A 20593-nucleotide genomic window follows, 5' to 3' on the forward strand; every position below is an offset into this window, starting at 1 on the left:
TTACACTTTCCATCCAACCTCTATTTCTTTAAAAACCCTTATTAGCCCTTATTAGGGTGTCAATATAAGAAAACCTCAATCAGACTACACAGGGTTTATTTGTAGTCTGTTACCATGGAAACACAAGTCTACATAGAATCATTAGGATATTTTGTAATTTTTTTTTAAAAATCACAATAATATTCATGTATTGGAGGTGTAAGAGTGGAATTTCCTTATGTGATGGTGACATGGTGCCTGAGTGTTTGCTCTGGTTACTTCCTGAGCGTGCCCAGTGTGTACAGAGTCATATCAGGGTTGTTATGGGGATGGCCGCACCCGCGCTGTGTGTACAGGGCTCAGCCACCTCCTGCTATTCTTCATTGGTATCCACTCACCTGGAGTAAAGGGATCACCCATCCATTGTGCCCCCGGGGGGCCGGCGTCTCTACTGTTTACCCATGTCCCAGATATATGGAGGTAGGTGGCCACGTGACTCTGTTTTTCCTCTTTTTAAGCATCTTACGCCTAATGGAAGTCAATCAAGTAAATGGTCATTGATTTTCACTGAAACCACTTTAGATTTTTATTGTTTTTCAGGTCTTTGTTTCATAGTGAATAGATTAAGGGATTATCTTACATTAGCGCTATACTGGGGGGGGGCCCTCTAGGCTGTAGCCACGGGGGCGGCTTCGTTTGTTGATAAAAATGATGTTTTAGTGTCAAAATTATTCTAGTCATCCAGATCTTCCTGGTTCCTGAAGACAACCTCAGGCTAGAGGATAGAGGATAAACCACTGAGACAGCAAAGAGCTTCTTTATCTTGACAGTTGATTGATGACAATGTGTAATACTTAATCTGACCTGCGGAGGCACTGCAGGGAAATGACATACTTGCTACCAAGTGATCCACCAGTTTCATCTGTAAACAACAGTAAAAGAAATTCTGAATAATATATCACTGAAATGTCACATTTTGACTGGTCCTTGTTAAAGGCAATTTCTAGATTACATAATAAAAGGGTAAAAGGGATTGTCCACTTAAAGAAAATTTTGTTATAACACGCAGCACTGATTACTCTGTATGATATTAATAAGCTGTGCACCTGTGTGACATCACATGACCAGGGATATAACAAGCCGTGCACCTGTGTGACATCAAATGACCAGGGATACAATGAGCCATGCACCTGTGTGACATCAAATGACCAGGGATATAATGAGCCATGCAAATGTGTGACATCACATGACCAGGGATATAACGAGCCGTGCATCTGTGTGACATCACATGACCAGGTATATAACGAGCCGATCACCTGTGTGACATCACATGATTAGGGATATAACAAGCTGTGCACCTGTGTGACATCACATGACCAGGGATGTAACAGGCCGTGCACCTGTGTGACATCACATGACCAGGGATATAACGAGCCATGGACCTGTGTGACATCACATGATCAGTGATATAACGAGCTGTGCACCTGTGTGACATCACATGACCAGGGATATATAACAAGCCGTGCACCTGTGCGACATGACATGACCAGGGATATAATGAGCCATGCACCTGTGTGACATCACATGGTCAGGGATATAACGAGCCGTGCACCTGTGTGACATCACATGACCAGGGTTATAACGAGTCGTGCACCTGTGTGACATGACATGACCAGGGATATAACAAGCCGTGCACCTGTGTGACATCACATGATCAGTGATATAACGAGCCGTGCACCTGTGTGACATCACATGACTGGGGATATAACGAGACGTGCACCTGTGTGACATCACATGATCAGTGATATAACGAGCTGTGCACCTGTGTGACATCACATGACCAGGGATGTAACGAGCCGTGCACCTGTGTGACATCACATGACCAGGGATATAACGAGCCGTGCACCTGTTCCATTCTTTGCTGAGATCAGTGCTGAGTGTTGGACCTATGTTATGGATCTGCTATCATGGCTCTAACATCTGCCGGTCATGTGACTTCTTCTACATAGAGATACTTGTTCAGACATCGCAGGGTTAAGGCTAATGGTCCAGTAATGAAAGGTAAATCAATGCTCGTTTGCGGTAATTCCTTAATGCACATCCTTATTGTCGTATCACTAATAACGCGGATAATTCCTGGTATCTGCAGACGCACATGTCAGAGGTTTACGCTCTTCCTATGTGATGTGTAATGGGTTTTACCGCACAAATGTCATGGGAAAAACACAAAATCCGCCATATTTAAGGTCTATGTTTATGTATAAGGAGATAATAAAAACACATCAGCTCCTTAAAGGACATCTACCACCAGGATGAAGGACTGTAAACCAAGCACACTGACATACTGGTGTGTGTCCCCTCTGGCAGGATCTGCTTTTATCTTCTTATTCCCTAGTTTTCACAAAAAAGTCTTTTAAAATTATACAAATGAGCCTGAGGGGCTCCAGGCTCCATGGACATCTATGGAACTAATTGGCATGTGCTTGGTTTACAGTCCTTCATCCTGGCGGTAGATATCCTTTAATCACATTATCACCAGCCTGTATTAGCCGTAGGGTCAAATACAAGCCATAAGATATGCAAATACAAGCAAGAGCCTTGTTTCAGGACTTGTTTTTTGCGTGACAAGCTGCAATTTTTAATGCAATGATTTTTGGAGCACACATAACTGATTAACTTTTTTTTTTCACTTTCTGTGGGGGGAAGAAACAAAAACAACAAATCTTTTGTACTTTCAATTTTTGCACAATGAACCATTTGGCTTAAATAACAGGAAAAGGTTATTCTCTGCCACACAGAAAAAAAAAAAAAATTTAATTGTGAAAAAATAGTAAAAAAAAATCACTTTTATATAGTTTTTTTATTTATTTTTCTTACTTTTGCACAGTAAAAAAAAATATGTTTTTTTGATATTTTTTTGGTGCATCGCTGCTTTTCATTTAGTTTTTCTTTCAGCTGTGTTGTATGAGGGATGCTTATTTCTGGGAAGACCCCCAAAAAATATTTTGTTTATACTGTGGAAAATAAGCCATTTTGCTCACTTTTTGTGCAGTTTTTATGGTTACAGACAGAAGGTTAATTGTGGCAATTATAAGGTTTTGTTTTAGGGTGTATTCCGAACAATATAACTTCTGTCACTGAGGTCATGACGGACACGGTGATACCTAAAAAATATTTAGATTTTTTTTATTTTTTTTCCCTCGAATACCATGTAACCACACTGGCACCACATAATCACATTTGCTAGTTGCCAATGTCTTACAGAGAGAGCGATCCCCTCCATAACACTTCAAATGCTGTGGTCAGACTCCCCTGGACACACCCTGTCGCATTCTGGAGCATCCTAACCTGCGGTATACAGTCCCTGGGCGGTACGAGAGGGGTTACGATTATCAAATGAAGTCAATACAACCTAAGATAAGGAGGTTTGTCAAATGTTCATGATTCATTGATCATCACCAAGTGTGACCGCCTCTGGGAAAGCAGAAGTTTTGTCTTCTATGACAGTTGTGACTACCGTACAGTCTCTTAGCTTCCGTCTCCGGCACGCAGCAGATCGGTGCAGTTGCCGGCGGTTGCAAGTACTTAGACGGCCTGGAAAAAAAACATTCAAAATATCGATCATTAGTCACACATGATGCACGGACCCAATTAGAATTTTAAAAAGCTTGGAGTTTGATACCTAACACACCCACCGGCCTAAGGATTATCGATATTTTAGCTCTGGAAAACCCCTTTAAATAATGAATGTTTCTGAAATAATGACATGATATTCACATTAATTGTATTACATTTTTAACCCCCCCAGCCCTAATGTTTTCTATACAGTGTGCTAATACTCCTGCGAGCCCTGTGCACACTGCGGCCGCACACACTTCGTAACGTACGACTACAAACAGCCATAAATAGCGGCTGTCAGCAGTGAGCGCGCTCAGTGCCGCCCCCATGTATTATAGATGAGGCTCCGCTCTGTGGCCGACGCTTGTTAAGCCACCGCCTGGGGACAATGCTGCGGAGTCGTACACCTTGTCAGCTGCTGCTGACCTACTTCACTATCATAGACTTCTGCCTTCTAAATCTTGAGACATTGGGGGTCATTTACTAAGGTCCCGAATCGCCCTTTTTCGTCGGGTTTCCCAAAAATTACCGGTTTGCGCCGAATTGCCCTGGGTGTTTGGCGCACGCGATCGGATTGTGGCACATCGGCACCGTCATGCATATAACGGAAATCGGGGGCATGGCCGTCGAAAAACCCGACGGATTCGGAAAAGACGCGGTATTTTTTTTTTTTTAAATGTGTCGCTTGACACGCGCTTACCTGCACCCAGGATAGAATGGTGAACTCCAGCGGATTTCAGCGCCGCAGCGACACCTGGTGGACATCGGGAGCACGACCTTAGTGAATCGCTGGAAGACCCGAATCCTCCACTGAGAACGCGGCGCTGGGTCGCGACAGGACCGGGTAAGTAAATGTGCCCCATTCCCCCTTAAAGGGTTTCTCCACCCTAAGTCATCTTGTTACTGCACTTCCTGTGTTCACTCTCCCTGCAGCGCCACCTCAGGTAGAATTAAGCATTACACACTGTCCATTCAAATCTATGAAACATCTATGTAGTACAGGACACGACGGGTCCTCCCAGAGTAGTTTGTAACCTCTTTCTTCTACGGTCAAAAGCTTTTGGACTGAACTGGACTCCTTAAGAGGGTACGAGAGTTTGTGATGCTCTTTAATGGGCTTTTTAGTTTAGAAAATGTCTTTGTGTTACAAAATAAGTTTGGTTACAGGTTTATTGCCTGGTGGGACCTGATCATATGTTACCTGCACAGGTGCTCTATTTCCCTGCACTGACCACCACAGGTGAAATAGGGTATTACATGATCGCCAGTGAAATCTATCAGTGGTTTTTGTTTTTGGTCCTCCAGAGAGATTTTTACTCCATGTTACAATATGATCTTGGATCTTCATGTCCAATGTTCTGAGACAGGGTTTACCTCATAGATATTTTGGTCCCTCATGGAAAAATGTTCCCTCCTAAAATCCCTTTTATATAGCTGTACTTTATACTGAAGGTAAGGATTGGACTGGACCACCAGAGAACCAAAGGAACTTCATGTGGGCCGATCCTCCAACGCAATAAGCCCCGGCGGTCCTGCCGAAAGCAACTCATTGGGGGGCTACTAGGGTGTATCTCATAGGGGTTGATCGAAGGTAAGTATGGGCCCCTCATGTGTCTGGGCCCCTACTAGCAGCATTACTTGCCCTGAATCCAAACAATTACTATATACCAGACGCTATAAAATGTAAATATCAAGTACACAATAATCTCCGGAGGTCCTGCCAAAAGCAACTCATTGTGGGGGCTACTAGGGTGTATCTCATAGAGGTTGATCGAAGGTAAGTATGGGCCCCTCATGTGTCTGGGCCCCTACGAGCAGCATTACTGGCCCTGAATCCAAGCAATTACTGTATAACAGACACTATATAGATGTAAGTGTCATGTATATAACGGTCTGTTCATGTTTGTCTTCTCAGTGACACCATCTACAATGATTCCTAAGTATTCAATTTCGGGTCCATTCAAAGGACACCTGAGCATGAAGAGCAGCCGTAAGTATTTCTCATCCATAGTAAGAGTTAATTAACTATACAATAAAATATATATTGAATACACATGAGCTTATATGTTCTCAGCTTGGTATATAAGCTCAGTCCTGGCTTTCTTGCTTGTTCAGTGTCTGCACAGATCTCCTTCAGATGATTCATATTTTGGGAGGTGTCATTTATACACGCTCATGCATACTTATGCACGCTTATGCATGCTCATGCACACTTATTCACGCCCATGCACACTCATGCACACTTATGCACGCTTATGCACGCTCATGCACACTAATGCACACTTATGCACGCTCATGCACACTCATGCACACTTATGCACACTTATTCACGCTCATGCACACTCATGCACACTCATGCACACTTATGCACGCTTATGCACGCTCATGCACACTCATGCATGCTCATGCACACTTATGCACGCACACTTATGCGCGCACACTTATGCACGCTCATGCACACCCATGCACACTTATGCACGCTCATGCACACTCATGCAAGCTCATGCACACTTATGCGCGCACACTTATGCACGCTCATGCACGCTCATGCACGCTTATGCACGCTTATGCACGTTCATCTCGGCAGAGCATGCATGTATCTCAATGTTGAAAGTAGAATGAACCACTTCCATGCACATCTGTAATGCAAAGGATGGTGCATGAATTGGACAGTATCAGACAGCTCCAGTCGATACCACCCAGTTGCCAATGATTACAAAAATTTCCAAAAGTAATAACACAGGAACAGCCCTCTCACCTAGTAAATCAGTGTTGATGAGAGATATGTACCCCAAGACAGCTGTCTCCAATCAGTATCCAGTTTGGCTTACATCATATTCATGCTTCAAGGCCTTTTAAAGGGTTGGACATTGACTTATTTTATAGAAATCTCCCAATAGGTGAATTTAGAAACCGGAACTTTTTCGAAACAATTCATTTGCATTCTCTACTCCCAGAGGAGACTCCTTATGTCTACACGTTCTTGTAGCAGTTTCCTGGTAATTGAATATCATTCTAGCAGCACAGTGTATACTGACACACGGTATCATAGAGAGTGCAGGGCTAGCTGCCACACATGATATAATTTATGTGTTTTTTAAAACTAATACATCACTAAGGGCTAAATAGATAGACATAAACTCTTCCTTTTATTCACCGTAACGTCTCCGCTCCATATAGGGGCCTTGTGTGTCCCTTGATGATACGTCGCTGCAATTAAGCGCCGTATTTGTGGTCCGGCTGGAGGCTCATGCACCGCTGGAAAATTATTCCTGACAGGTTACACATCCAACCTAGATCTGTCATAAAGATGTACCGTAGCACAAGGGGCAGCGCGGAATATAAATAATCCCAAAATATCAATCTCAGCTGAGGCCAAAACGAAATGAAATAGGATACGATGCATCTATTTATGACATATTCTGAGAATATTCTCATTACTAGTCTCATTAATATTCTCCCCCAGACCCGACCCCGAACGTTAGAGTTTAGGGCTAGCTGAAGTGGGTTCAGCTCAACTGTCCCTAATTAAATGCTGCAGGTAAAGTCACCAGCACTAGTGAGCCCAGGGCCAGATTAAGGTTAGTGGGGGACTCTAGGTGCAAAATCTAGTGGAGGCCCCCCACCTGGGAGTGTGATGTCACTGAAGAGGCAGGGCCTCCTGCTCTCTATCCACTAGTCATGTGTCCCCTGGGTTGTGATGTCACTGAAGAGGCAGGGCCTCCTGCTCACAGTCCACTAGTCATGTGTCCTCGGGGTTGTGATGTTACTGAAGAGGCAGGGCCTCCTGCTCACAGTCCACTAGTCATGTGTCCTCGGGGTTGTGATGTCACTGAAGAGGCAGGGCCTCCTGCTCACAGTCCACTAATCATGTGTCCTCGGGGTTGTGATGTCACTGAAGAGGCGGGGCCACCTGCTCCCTATCCACTAGTCATGTGTCCCCAGGGTTGTGATGTTACTGAAGAGGCAGGGCCTCCTGCTCACAGTCCACTAGTCATGTGTCCTCCGGGTTGTGATGTCACTGAAGAGGCGGCGCCACCTGCTCCCTATCCACTAGTCATGCGTCCCCAGGGTTGTGATGTTACTGAAGAGGCAGGGCCTCCTGCTCACAGTCCACTAGTCATGTGTCCTCGGGGTTGTGAAGTCACTGAAGAGGCGGGGCCACCTGCTCCCTATCCACTAGTCATGTGTCCCCAGGGTTGTGATGTTACTGAAGAGGCAGGGCCTCCTGCTCACAGTCCACTAGTCATGTGTCCTCGGGGTTGTGATGTCACTGAAGAGGCAGGGCCTCCTGCTCCCTATCCACTAGTCATGTGTCCCCAGGGTTGTGATGTTACTGAAGAGGCAGGGCCTCCTGCTCACAGTCCACTAGTCATGTGTCCTCGGGGTTGTGATGTTACTGAAGAGGCAGGGCCTCCTGCTCACAGTCCACTAGTCATGTGTCCTCGGGGTTGTGATGTCACTGAAGAGGCAGGGCCTCCTGCTCACAGTCCACTAGTCATGTGTCCTCGGGGTTGTGATGTCACTGAAGAGGCGGGGCCACCTGCTCCCTATCCACTAGTCATGTGTCCTCGGGGGTTGTGATGTCACTGAAGGAAAGACCTGCAGGGGAGGAATGTGAATGAAGAGATAATATCTGTCCATTTCAGCTAGATTAACTGTCTGCATCCGAGAACAAAATCAGCAGGACGCAGACATGTGGTAGAATCAAATTAAAAGTTTATGGACTGCCGTACTTTACAGACAGAGGGTGATGCTGAAACCTGAATGGACGCAGATGTTTCAGTACCCCAGAGGTCATCTACAGGGGACACAAAGGATATCACAATTACTGCTAATGACTGGACAGGTTTCTGATACACACTTATAATTCACGAGATATTAGATCAGCATCTCTACTTATGATCTCTTGAATGCTTAAGAAAAATATAGTGACGCAAACAGTGGCACTTTCCTCCCAGAAGTCAGAGATAGAACTGGCTGTAGCAGCACCTGTGATGATGTGCTGAGGCATCATGAGATTGATAACAAACAGCAATAAAAATTGTAACATGACAATGGTATCTGATCTGTGCAGACATGAGGCTGGAAATTAGTTTCTTTGACATTCTGCACTTTATCTTTTATACTGCAATGAGGTGAAGGAGCTTAAATACACAATTGAAAACTTTTTTGAGAATAGAAATCTGACCTGAGATTCCGTCGTCTGCTAAACTGAATGGTGAGACCTCGCAGCTCTGCCTCTATATAGGCTTTTATATCACAAACCCTTTTGAACGACAACAAATAAGTTTTCCACAGTCGCAAAAAAAAATGTATTTTTATACTGGGGTGTATAGACAGCGGCCATATTGTGCAGACGTCACGCGGTGCGGTCACGGACGCGCTCATACAATTGGGTAACACATTGGAGGAAATGCACAAACATTTGTGTGGGAAGCTAAAATTCTGACAAGCAAAAAATCAACAATAAGAGTAATAGACATGTAGATTTTATAGATGCAACATGACCAAAAATTAAAGGGGTTGGCACCTGTGTAATGTGTGTGTAAGTGTGGGGGGCAGGATATTAGGTAATTACCCAATATACATTTATTAATATTTCTGCTCCGCTGTCCTGATATGCAAAGTGAAGCCTCCTGATCTATAATTATAAAATATACAATAAAATAAAATATACAGACTTACATACAAATTCAACTTAAGAACAAACTTATGGAGCATATCATGTACGTAGCTTGGGGACTGCCTGTACTGCGAGTGGAACGCCGTGCTAAGACAGATTCATGATGTGGGACTTTTGCAAAAAAGTCCCATAAAAAGTCTCATAGTTGCTCCAGTATTTCGAGACTTTCTTGGGACTTTTTGCAAAAAAAAATCCCAGATAGAAAATGGACCATCAGAACATTACAGGGCCAAAAATAGACCTCGAACTGTCCCAAGGAGCCTAATGATACATAAGCCCCTTAGAATACACCTACTTTTGGCCGTGTAGCGTCTGCGGAATCAGAATATTAGTTACATGATGGGTTTGGAGGATTTCTCTACACAGGAAACTAAGTACATTTCCTATGAAGCCAGTTGGATTGTGGAGCCGCCGGTGTCGTTCCCCATTTACCGGGTCATTTCCTGCTTATTAAGCCGTGATAGACAAATAGGAGCTGACAGACGAATGATGGTGAATAAGCAGAGTTTATAAAACCCGTGGGAAGTTACACGGAGATGTATTCATTTATCTCATAGAACATAGGACAAGTGTGCGTTCTGCAGGGACTAAGCGGGCCGCACTGCTATGGACCTTGTACTGACCCAGATCCCCTGGACAGCATATGAGAATATTTACATAGGGTGATATTGTGGCCAGGTACTGCCAACACATGGGTTATGTATAAATGATATGCGGTAGTAGCTGAGGAGGGCGTCTGCTCATAGCCAGAATTATATCACTCACTGACTTTTTAACAAACTTTTCATAAATCAATAGTACTTATAATTAACCTCAATGATAATTCTTTGACATTCTCTTTGCTGAGTTACTCATTGTGTTACCAGAGCAGCTGAAAAAATATTGTATTACAGTATATTACTCTCCAGAGTAGTGATTCTCCAGGATAGTGATTCTCCAGGATAGTGATTCTCCAGGGCAGTGATTCTCCAGGATAGTGATTCTCCAGGATAGTGATTCTCCAGGATAGTGATTCCCCAGGGCAGTGATTCCCCAGGGCAGTGATTCTCCAGGATAGTGATTCCCCTGGGCAGTGATTCTCCAGGATAGTGATTCTCCAGGACAGTGATTCTCCATGATAGTGATTCTCCAGGACAGTGATTCTCCAGGATAGTGATTCCCCAGGGCAGTGATTCTCCAGGATAGTGATTCCCCTGGGCAGTGATTCTCCAGGATAGTGATTCTCCAGGACAGCGATTCTCCATGATAGTGATTCTCCAGGATAGTGATTCTCCAGGACAGTGATTCTCCATGATAGTGATTCTCCAGGACAGTGATTCTCCAGGATAGTGATTCCCCAGGGCAGTGATTCTCCAGGATAGTGATTCCCCTGGGCAGTGATTCTCCAGGATAGTGATTCTCCAGGACAGCGATTCTCCATGATAGTGATTCTCCAGGATAGTGATTCCCCAAGGCAGTGATTCTCCAGGATAGTGATTCCCCAGGGCAGTGATTCTCCAGAATAGTGATTCTCCAGGACAGTGATTCCCCAGGGCAGTGATTCTCCAGGGCAGTGATTCTCCAGGATAGTGATTCCCCAGGATAGTGATTCCCCAGGATAGTGATTCTCCTGGACAGTGATTCTCCAGGATAGTGATTCTCCAGGTCAGTGATTCTCCAGGACAGTGATTCTCCAGGGCAGTGATTCTCCAGGATAGTGATTCTCCAGGGCAGTGATTCTCCAGGATAGTGATTCTCCAGGTCAGTGATTCTCCAGGACAGTGATTCTCCAGGGTAGTGATTCCCCAGGGCAGTGATTCTCCAGGATAGTGATTCCCCAGGGCAGTGATTCTCCAGGATAGTGATTCTCCAGGACAGTTATTCTCCATGATAGTGATTCTCCATGATAGTGATTCCCCAGGGCAGTGATTCTCCTGGACAGTGATTCTCCAGGATAGTGATTCTCCAGGGCAGTGATTCTCCAGGATAGTGATTCTCCAGGTCAGTGATTCTCCAGGTCAGTGATTCTCCATGGCAGTGATTCTCCAGGGCAGGGATTCTCCAGGACAGTGACTTTCCTCAGTAGTGACACTCCAGGGCACTGACTCTCCTCAGTAGTGATTCTCCAGGGCACTGACTCTCCTCAGTACTGACTCTCAAGGGCACTGACTCTCCTAAGTAGTGACTCCCCAGGGCACTGACTCTCCTCAGTACTGACTCTCCAGGGCACTGACTCTCCTAAGTAGTGACTCTCCAGGGCAATGACTCTCCTCAGTAGTGACTCTCCAGGGCACTGACTCTCCTCAGTAGTGACTCTCCAGGGCACTGACTCTCCTCAGTAGTGACTCTCCAGGGCACTGACTCTCCTCAGTAGTGACTCTCCAGGGCACTGACTCTCCTCAGTAGTGACTCTCCAGGGCACTGACTCTCCTCAGTAGTGACTCTCCAGGGCACTGACTCTCCTCAGTAGTGACTCTCCAGGGCACTGACTCTCTTCAGTAGTGACTCTCCAGGGCACTGACTCTCTAGGGGGCAGTTATTCTCCAGGGTACAGGTTTTCCAAACAGTGATTCTACAGGGCAGTGATTTTCCAAAGGAAATGATTTTTATGGAAATGATTCTTTGGGACGGTGACTTTTCAGGGCAGTGATTCTTTAAAGCAGTGACTCTCTAGGAGGGTGACTTTTCAGGGCAATGTTTCTCCAAGGCAGTGATTCTGCTGATAACTGATTCTCTAGGGAGTAGGGTTTATGTATGACACCGATTCTCTAGACCAGCAGCTCTCCAGGACATTTCTTCCTGAGCTGTGGTTCTCCGGGGTAGTGATTCTCCAGGATAGTGATTCTCCAGGGTAATAATCCTCCAGGGCAGTGATTCTCCAGGACAGTGATTCTCCAGGGCAGTGATTCTCCAGAGCAGTGATTCTCCAGAGTAATGATCCTCCAGGGCAGGGATACTCCAGGGCAGTGATTCTCCAGTAGCTTGATTTTCCAGGGCAGTGATTCTCCAGGACAGTGATTTCCCAGGGCAGTGATTCTCCAGGACAGTGATTCTCCAGGGCAGTGATCCTCCAGGGCAGTGATTTCCCAGGGCAGTGATTCCCCGGGCTGTGATTCCCCAGGGCAGTGATTCTCCAGGATAGTGATTCTCCAGGGCAGTGATTCTCCAGGATAGTGATCCTCCAGGGCAGTGATTCTCCAGGGCAGTGATTCTCCAGGGCAGTGATCCTCCAGGGCAGTGATTCCCCAGGGCAGTGATTCCCCAGGGCAGTGATCCTCCAGGGCAGTGATTCCGCAGGGCAGTGATTCCCCAGGGCTGTGATTCTCCAGGGCAGTGATTCTCCAGGTCAATGATTCTCCAGGATAGTGATTCCCCAGGTCAGTGATTCTCCAGGATAGTGATTCTCCTGAGCAGTGATTCTCCAGGAGCTTGATTCTCCAGGATAGTGATTCTCCAGGGCAGTGATTCCCCAGGTCAGTGATTCTCCAGGACAGTGATTCTCCATGGCAGTGATTCTCCAGGGCAGTGATTCTCCAGGGCAGTGATTCCCCAGGGCAGTGATTCTCCAGGGCAGTGATTCCCCAGGGCAGTGATTCCCCAGGGCAGTGATTCTCCAGGGCAGTGATTCCCCAGGGCAGTGATTCTCCAGGATAGTGATTCTCCAGGATAGTGATTCTCCAGGACAGTGATTCTCCAGGGCAGTGATTCTCCAGGGCAGTGATTCTCCAGGGCGGTGATTCTCCAGGGCAGTGATTCTCCAGGGCAGTGATTCTCCAGGGCAGTGATTCCCCAGGGCAGTGATTCTCCAGGGCAGTGATTCTCCAGGGCAGTGATTCTCCAGGGCAGTGATTCTCCAGGATAGTGATTCTCCAGGATAGTGATTCTCCAGGATAGTGATTCTCCAGGATAGTGATTCTCCAGGGCAGTGATTCTCCAGGGCAGTGATTCTCCAGGATAGTGATCCTCCAGGGCAGTGATTCTCCAGGGCAGTAATTCCCCAGGGCAGTGATTCTCCAGGGCAGTGATTCTCCAGGGCAGTGATTCTCCAGGAGCTTGATTATCCAGGATAGTGATTCTCCAGGATAGTGATTCTCCAGGATAGTGATTCTCCAGGATAGTGATTCTCCAGGGCAGTGATTCCCCAGGGCAGTGATTCTCCAGGGCAGTGATTCTCCAGGGCAGTGATTCCCCAGGGCAGTGATTCTCCAGGGCAGTGATTCTCCAGGGCAGTGATTCTCCAGGGCAGTGATTCTCCAGGGCAGTGATTCCCCAGGGCAGTGATTCTCCAGGGCAGTGATTCTCCAGGTATAGCTTGTTCTATTATCACACATTACATTTATTAGTTCAGGCGCTGTCGGGCCTCTTGTCTTACTCTGAGAAAACATATTTCTTCTTTTCAGCACTTCCTTTTGGATTTTGTCTAACATAACACTGTTGTTAATTTTGGCCGTTCTCCCCTCGGAGAAGGATTTTTGCAGTGATCTCAGTAACCTGCCCCATATATTGCTCCAATAATAAAATAATATGACGAGGACCCGGCTTCAGGTTATAGTTAATGATGCGTTGTGGATGTTCTGGCAGAATATGATCTCTCTGCGTGTGATACAGAACCATCAGATGATGTGAAGGCAATCGGAATCTTTTTATATTCTCATAAGATACATTTGTTACGATTCTATTGTTTGCACATGATTATGGGGCCAAACATCTGAACTTTTGTTCCATTTTGGTCAACTATCAAACCCCTGAATTATATCTGTCATCAAGACTGGACTTGGTCATGATCTATCAGAGTATATGATTGGTCAGGGATCTTCCCCTTTGTACAAGCCCCTTGGGTCCCATTTTGGTCAGCCAGTTTAGTAGCTTGTGCTCCTGGTGGGTTTGTCCATACAAAGGTCCCCATAGATGATCGTTTGGTCATATTGCATTGTCTTATGTCTGTGGCCAGGTAACCATAACATCCCAATATACTGACTATAACACCCCACATATTCAGTGTGTGAACAGCAACTTCTGGCAGCCATTGCATTAAGATGATGGCCATAATGTTATTTCCCGAAATAAGAGGAAGCCATGTCAGAAATGTAGCCAAATGTTTGGAAATTACCAGAAAAGCATAAAATGTTACCTGTATTGACAATATCCTATGGACATTGACACCTCGACCCACCATTGTGTACATTGGCCATCACTGATCTCCTTTAAAGGGATAGTCAACCTTCTCAAGGGCCAGTTGTTGTCCCCTTGTGTCTTTAGGGTAGATAAGGAACCTTCCCCCATTGGAAGTTGCCTGAGCAAAGAGGTCCTTAGTGTTCATAGAAGATTTAAGATCTGTCTACTAGTTATTCAACTTCTACTTGTTTTCCTGTACATCAATTCAAGGAAGCACAAAAGGAAATATTTGTTGTCAATTAGAGATTCTGCTTTTAAAGGGAACCTGTCACCAGGAGACCCATTTTTAGCATTCCCCCAGTCCCCACAGAGCATAGTACATACACTGCCAAAGTGTTTTTGTATTAAAAATTGGTTTTACAGAAAAAAAGATATGTTATATTGTACCTTTCATTAGCATGTGCTGTGTGACTAGGCAGTTGCCTATTGGGAGGAGCTGGAAAGGAGCAGTTCCCCCCCACCCTTGGGATTCAGCTACTCCATGTGACCTTTTCAAATATATGAAAACACCCATCACTGGGCTTAGCGACGCCCCCTACTCCTCTACAGCCAATCCCGAGTGTTGGGAGTTATTCAAATATTTGAAAAGGTCACATGTTTCCCATGGGTGGGAGGGAACTGCTCCTTTCCAGCCCCTCCCAATTGGCAACTGCCTAGTCACACAGCAGATGCTAATGAAAGGTACAATATAACATATCTTTTTTTCTGTAAAACCTATTTTTAATACAAAACCTCTTTGGCAGTGTATGTACTATGCTCTGTGGGGACTGGGGGAGTGCTAAAAATGGCTCTCCTGGTGACAGGTTCCCTTTAAAGTGAATCATGAAGAAACCTGAACTATTTGGGAAAGCGTTAGACTGAAGATCTAAAAGTCCCTGGTACAAACCTGGGTTGCGTCACAATTCACTTTTTATATTTTTTAATTTACCTGCATCTAAACGACTGCCCTCAATCCTGTTGCATCATTAAAGGGTTTCTATGGCCATAAAGATTATCCGCCCCCAAAACATTATATTACTAAATATAGCAACTATTTTAGCCATTTTGGGTAATAGAAGCGTTTTTATAACCTTACCTGCCTTGGTTTCCTCCTCGATCACCTAGTTTACGACCTTTAGTTTGTGGATCTTCTTGTCGCGCATGCGCAGACATTCCCTGGTTCCCAAAGTTACTTGTGCATTTGTATTACTTGTGAAGGCACACACACACCGCTGTATGCAGCCACAAACCAATGGATCACCTCCACATCATGAGCTGGGTGTACGGTGGTCGCGCAGCAGCTTATCAGAAGGGAAAAAAGATGATGGGACTTGAAGGCACGGCCATCTTTTTCAATAGGAACTGCAACACTGGAGATCAAAGAGATGAATAAAATGTGAACTAAATATCAGGAAAGTTTAGAATCATTAGAATGTGTATAAATATTTTCATATTATGACCTGAAATTGGGGAAAACAGATTTTACATTTAGTGGCTAGAGTGTCACTGGGGACCTTATTCTCACTAAAGACAGGTTACAGAAGCCCATCACACCTGCAGTGCACATCTGCATTTCTGCTTTCTCTAAGCATTTGCATTACAATATAATTGTTTGTTTTAACTTATATGGCATCCTAAAAGAATCTTCTATTTAGTCCCAGGGGTTGGGCTTTGTTTTAGATGCATTTAAAAAAAAAACACACGTGACTTGTCTGTGCTGCAGACTCCTCAGCTCTCAGCCCTCACCTTTGTGCTCCTGTACAGCTCCTTCCTCCGCCACTGATGTCCGCTCACCACACTGTGAGCTCTGTTCCCGTAAAAGAGCACTAAGTTGGGGGCTGGGAGCTGAGGAGTGAGCAGCACACACAAGTTAGGTGTTGTTTTTATCAAATGCATCCAAATCAAAGCCAACCCCTGGGACTACACAGAGGATTCTGTGTAAGGTATAACAAACAATTAAATTGCAATGCAAATGCTTAGAGAAAGCAGAAAGACATATTTGCACTGCAGCTGTGAAGGGCTTCTGCAACCTGTCTTCAGTAAAAATGAGGTCCCAGGTGACAGGTTCCCTCTATCACAGGATTTGGCTTTACTACTGACTATGTCCCTGCCTGTGCTATGGGTGCCACGCTCCAGTATCTCTTGACCTCTGCGGGTTGGCAGTCAATGAACTGGGTCAGTTTTTGGGGTAGCAACCTGGTGGTACCCTGCAGCATAGGCCAAATCGCATACTGGAGTTAAAGAGTAAAAACCAGGGGACCACCTAGAAAAATCCCTAAATCATCTACAACCAGCACTCTTCCACATTGCGCCCACAGTGGTTGCATTACATAAAATTTACCCCAAATTTTCACCAGTGTTTATTTACAGTAGGTGTATCGCTATGATAGTCTCCAGTAAGGAAAACTTCCGCATTAAACACGCGCGGAGCGTGACTAAATGATGTCCCTCCTAACAATGTCAGAGAAGATTTCACGTTCTCGTGAAATTATTTGGATATTATTTGCCGATAAAACCATCGCGTTATTTATAGAGCTTTTATTTGTAGATTTTCATCGGTTATTTCGTGTTTCTTTTTGCTATCCACATCATTAAACGACTTCTTGGGAAGGATATTAAGAGGCTGAAAGGAACAGCAAGTTCAGCAGGATGGTGAGAAATAGCTTTTACCACCAGCACAAAACTCTCCCGAGGAGCATCCATTAATTTCATTACCTGCACTAACGCTCTCTCGTCCTCCATCAGGAGAAATTCAGCAAAAAAAAAAAACCTTAGGAATACATGGAAAGTAAGACGTTCTAGCCGCACTTCACAGCCCGGCTCTCTGAGGTTCACAGATAAACCTGTAATGTTTCCGCGTAACAAAACAACATCTCGACAGAACGTTTGTTGGCTCTGGCAAAAGGCCATTTATCCGAGTCCTCGGCCGCCGGAGCACGGGCCACGTAGATCCATCATTGGAAGGGGAAACATTACCTGTAGTCGCTAAGTGGATAATGTTTAATTAGAAAAGTAAACAGAAGTATCTGGATAGTAGAAGCTCAAACAGTTTCTCCTGCCAAATTCTATAGTGATGATAAGGAAATGAGCGCAGCTTCTATAGACTCCATCGAGACAGGTTTTGGCTCTACCCATTTTACTGAGTGTGACGAATCCATATAAATGACCGATATGACAAATTATATTCCTACGAGGGCTGTACCACTGGGTGGAGTAAAGTCAGAACTATCTACTAGTCCAGTGGTACTAGATATAACAGAAATTGGCCCAGCCGTACATTGAGACCAGTTTTGGTTTATAAGGTATGAGGCTTGGGTGGTTGCCCATTACTCAAGACGTCTTCGGGCCATGGTCATGGGCACCCAAACCACCCTGAGAAGGACCTTCCACCATGAAATCCTTGTACATCTGTTTCTGCTCTCAATACACATGCACACAAGAGCCATTTCTTTTGAAGGTCCTTCAAAGGTACTGAAGCCACGGATTGAAAGCAGACAGAAGAAACGGATCCTCCATTCCCCAAGAAGCTGATTCTAATACCATATTTAGGAAGTGATTCCAGATTTGTACAGGCTATAATATTCATACAGCTCAGGGCACATGGCAGACTTAACCCGCCCCTGATTGAGACTCTGGTGCCTAAATGAGGAAACTGGATGTATACATTGTAGGAGGTCTTGCTGTAAACCAAATAGAGTCAATTATTATTTTGCCTTGAGTTGTGGTCAGGTGCTACTGAGACATACAAGCAAATCAGTAAAAAAGAACAAAAGTTAAATGTGAACAGGCCACCAGGATCAGATGACATCCTACCAATGGAAAGAGTTGGGTAACAGTGTCGGTCACGACAACTTTATATCTAGGCAAGATATCATGTTATGGGTATGAGAATAGAGAATGTAAAACATTAATACAATGACACCAGGAGAGGACTTTATCACAGTGCAGAGCAAAGTCCTACATTACCAATAGTCAGGTAGGGACAGCGTTGGAATGTATGACCACCAAATTATTTTGGGTGCCAACTCTCCTTCAAGGTGATGGACCCTTGTCACATCCAAATTCATTCTTCATTTGATGAATATCTGGGACTCATTAGAGCCTTGACTCACCGATCCTCTGGAAGTCCGGTGGGCCAGTCCAGTATCTCTTGACCACTGCAGCTCGGCTGTAAATGAACGGGGACAGTTTTTGAGTTAGAAACCTGGTGGTGTCCTGCAGTGTAGACCAAATCCTAAACTGGGGTTTAAGAGTATAAACCAGGAGAACACCCAGAAAATTCCCTAGATATCGCCTAAAACCAATTCAGTTCCAGATTTCGCCCCCGCCAGTCTTTTCAGATATGTATAGTACTATATATATCAGAAAAGACAATGGGGGTCATTTACTAAGGGCCCGATTCACGTTTTCCCGACGTGTTACCCGAATATTTCCGATTTGCGCCGATTTTCCCTGAATTGCCCCGGGATTTTGGCGCACGCAATCGGTTTGTGGCGCATCGGCGCTGGCATGCACGCGACGGAAATCGGGGGGCGTGGTCGAACGATAACCCGACGGATTCGGAAAAACCACCGCATTTTTAAAAAAAAATTGGTCGCACGGGCCATACTCACATGCACCACGATGAAGACGATGAACTCCGGGGCACCTCGGCGGACTTCGGCGCAGCAGCGACACCTGGTGGACATCGGGCGCACGACCTTCATGAATCGCCGGAAGACCCGAACGCTCGTTAGAGAAGCCGCCGCTGGAACGTGAATGGACCGGGTAAGTAAATGTGCCCCACTAACTGTACAGGTCATGTGCTAAGGACACACGGGTAAAAGAGAATAACAAATACGTTCTGAATAGCCCACCAGGATCAAATGACATCCTGCCAGTGGAAAGGACACCCCTGGCCAATCGAAGTGATGGCTAGTTGCTTGGGGTGTCAACATGTCCAGGTCACACAGTCAAACCCAAATACAAACGTTGGGTCCGTAGATCTCTACCTAGGACTCTAGGCCCCTAGGGTGAACATGTCCTTCTAGGGATTCTGGATCGGTAGAAGAAGGCTTCCCCACAGATCTTATGTTGCAACACACACGTGTTTAGGTAGAACATATTCTGGTGGGATCTCTACTGATGTTTAATATCGCCGGGGTATGAGCCCCATAAATATTACCATTGAATCCATAAAGTAAGAGATCCCTCCAGGAAAAGTATATTGTACCTGAAGAGTTTCCTCACACCTTATATTAGAAGCCCAGACATTTGTTATTTTACATTATTGGGGCAGGTTACTGAGATCACTTCACCAATCCTTCTCCGAGGGGGGAGCCGCCAAAATTAACAATAGTGTTTTGTTAAATCAAATCCAAAAGGAAGTGCTGAAAAGAAGAAATATGTTTTCTCAGTGTAAGACAAGAGGCCCGACAGCGCCTGAACTAATAAATGTAATGTGTGAAAACAGGACAAGCAACCTGGCAAATTAATGCTCTGAAGAGTCATTCCCCAAGAGAGTCACTGCCCTGGAGAGTCCTTCCCCAAGAGAGTCACTGCCCTGGAGAGTCCTTCCCCAAGAGAGTCACTGCCCTGGAGAGTCATTCCCCAAGAGAACCACTACCTGTAGAGTCATTCCCCATGAGAGTAGCTGCCCTGGAGAGTCATTCCCCAAGAGAGTAACTGCCCTGGAGAGTCATTCCCCAAGAGATTCACTGCCCTGGAGAGTCATTCCCCAAGAGAGTCACTTCCCTGGTGAGTCATTCCCCAAGAGATTCACTGCCCTGGAGAGTCATTTCCAAAGAGAGTCACTGCCCTGGAGAGTCATTCCCCAAGAGATTCACTGTCCTGGAGACTCATTCCCCAAGAGAGTCACTGCCCTGGAGAGTCATTCCCCAAGAGATTCACTGCCCTGGAGAGTCATTCCCAAAGAGAGTCACTGCCCTGGAGAGTCATTCCCCAAGAGATTCACTGTCCTGGAGACTCATTCCCCAAGAGAGTCACTGCCCTGGAGAGTCATTCCCCAAGAGATTCACTGCCCTGGAGAGTCATTCCCCAAGAGAGTCACTGCCCTGGAGAGTCATTCCCCAAGAGATTCACTGCCCTGGAGAGTCATTCCCCAAGAGATTCACAGCCCTGGAGAGTCATTCCCCAAGAGAGTCACTGCCCTGGAGAGTCATTCCCCAAGAGATTCAC

General features: G+C 45.4%; 1 protein-coding gene across 3 annotated transcripts in view; it reads left to right on the forward strand.

Annotated features, from left to right (window-relative positions):
- The window catches only part of LOC140121017 (spermatogenesis-associated protein 7 homolog), a 287164-nt gene that overhangs the window by 177626 nt on the left and 88945 nt on the right, over positions 1 to 20593 (forward strand). For 2 of the 3 annotated variants that reach the window (XM_072140131.1, XM_072140129.1), the window contains exons 1-2: positions 358 to 459; positions 5513 to 5587. In XM_072140131.1, the coding sequence (XP_071996232.1) occupies positions 441 to 459; positions 5513 to 5587 (94 nt within the window). In that variant the 5' untranslated portion in view covers positions 358 to 440. Of the gene's footprint in view, positions 1 to 357; positions 460 to 5512; positions 5588 to 20593 lie in introns of those variants that run through there. The other variant, XM_072140130.1, reaches the window with a different exon arrangement.

Source organism: Engystomops pustulosus, chromosome 3 (genome assembly GCF_040894005.1).
Source record: "Engystomops pustulosus chromosome 3, aEngPut4.maternal, whole genome shotgun sequence".
Taxonomy (NCBI): Eukaryota; Metazoa; Chordata; class Amphibia; order Anura; family Leptodactylidae; genus Engystomops; species Engystomops pustulosus.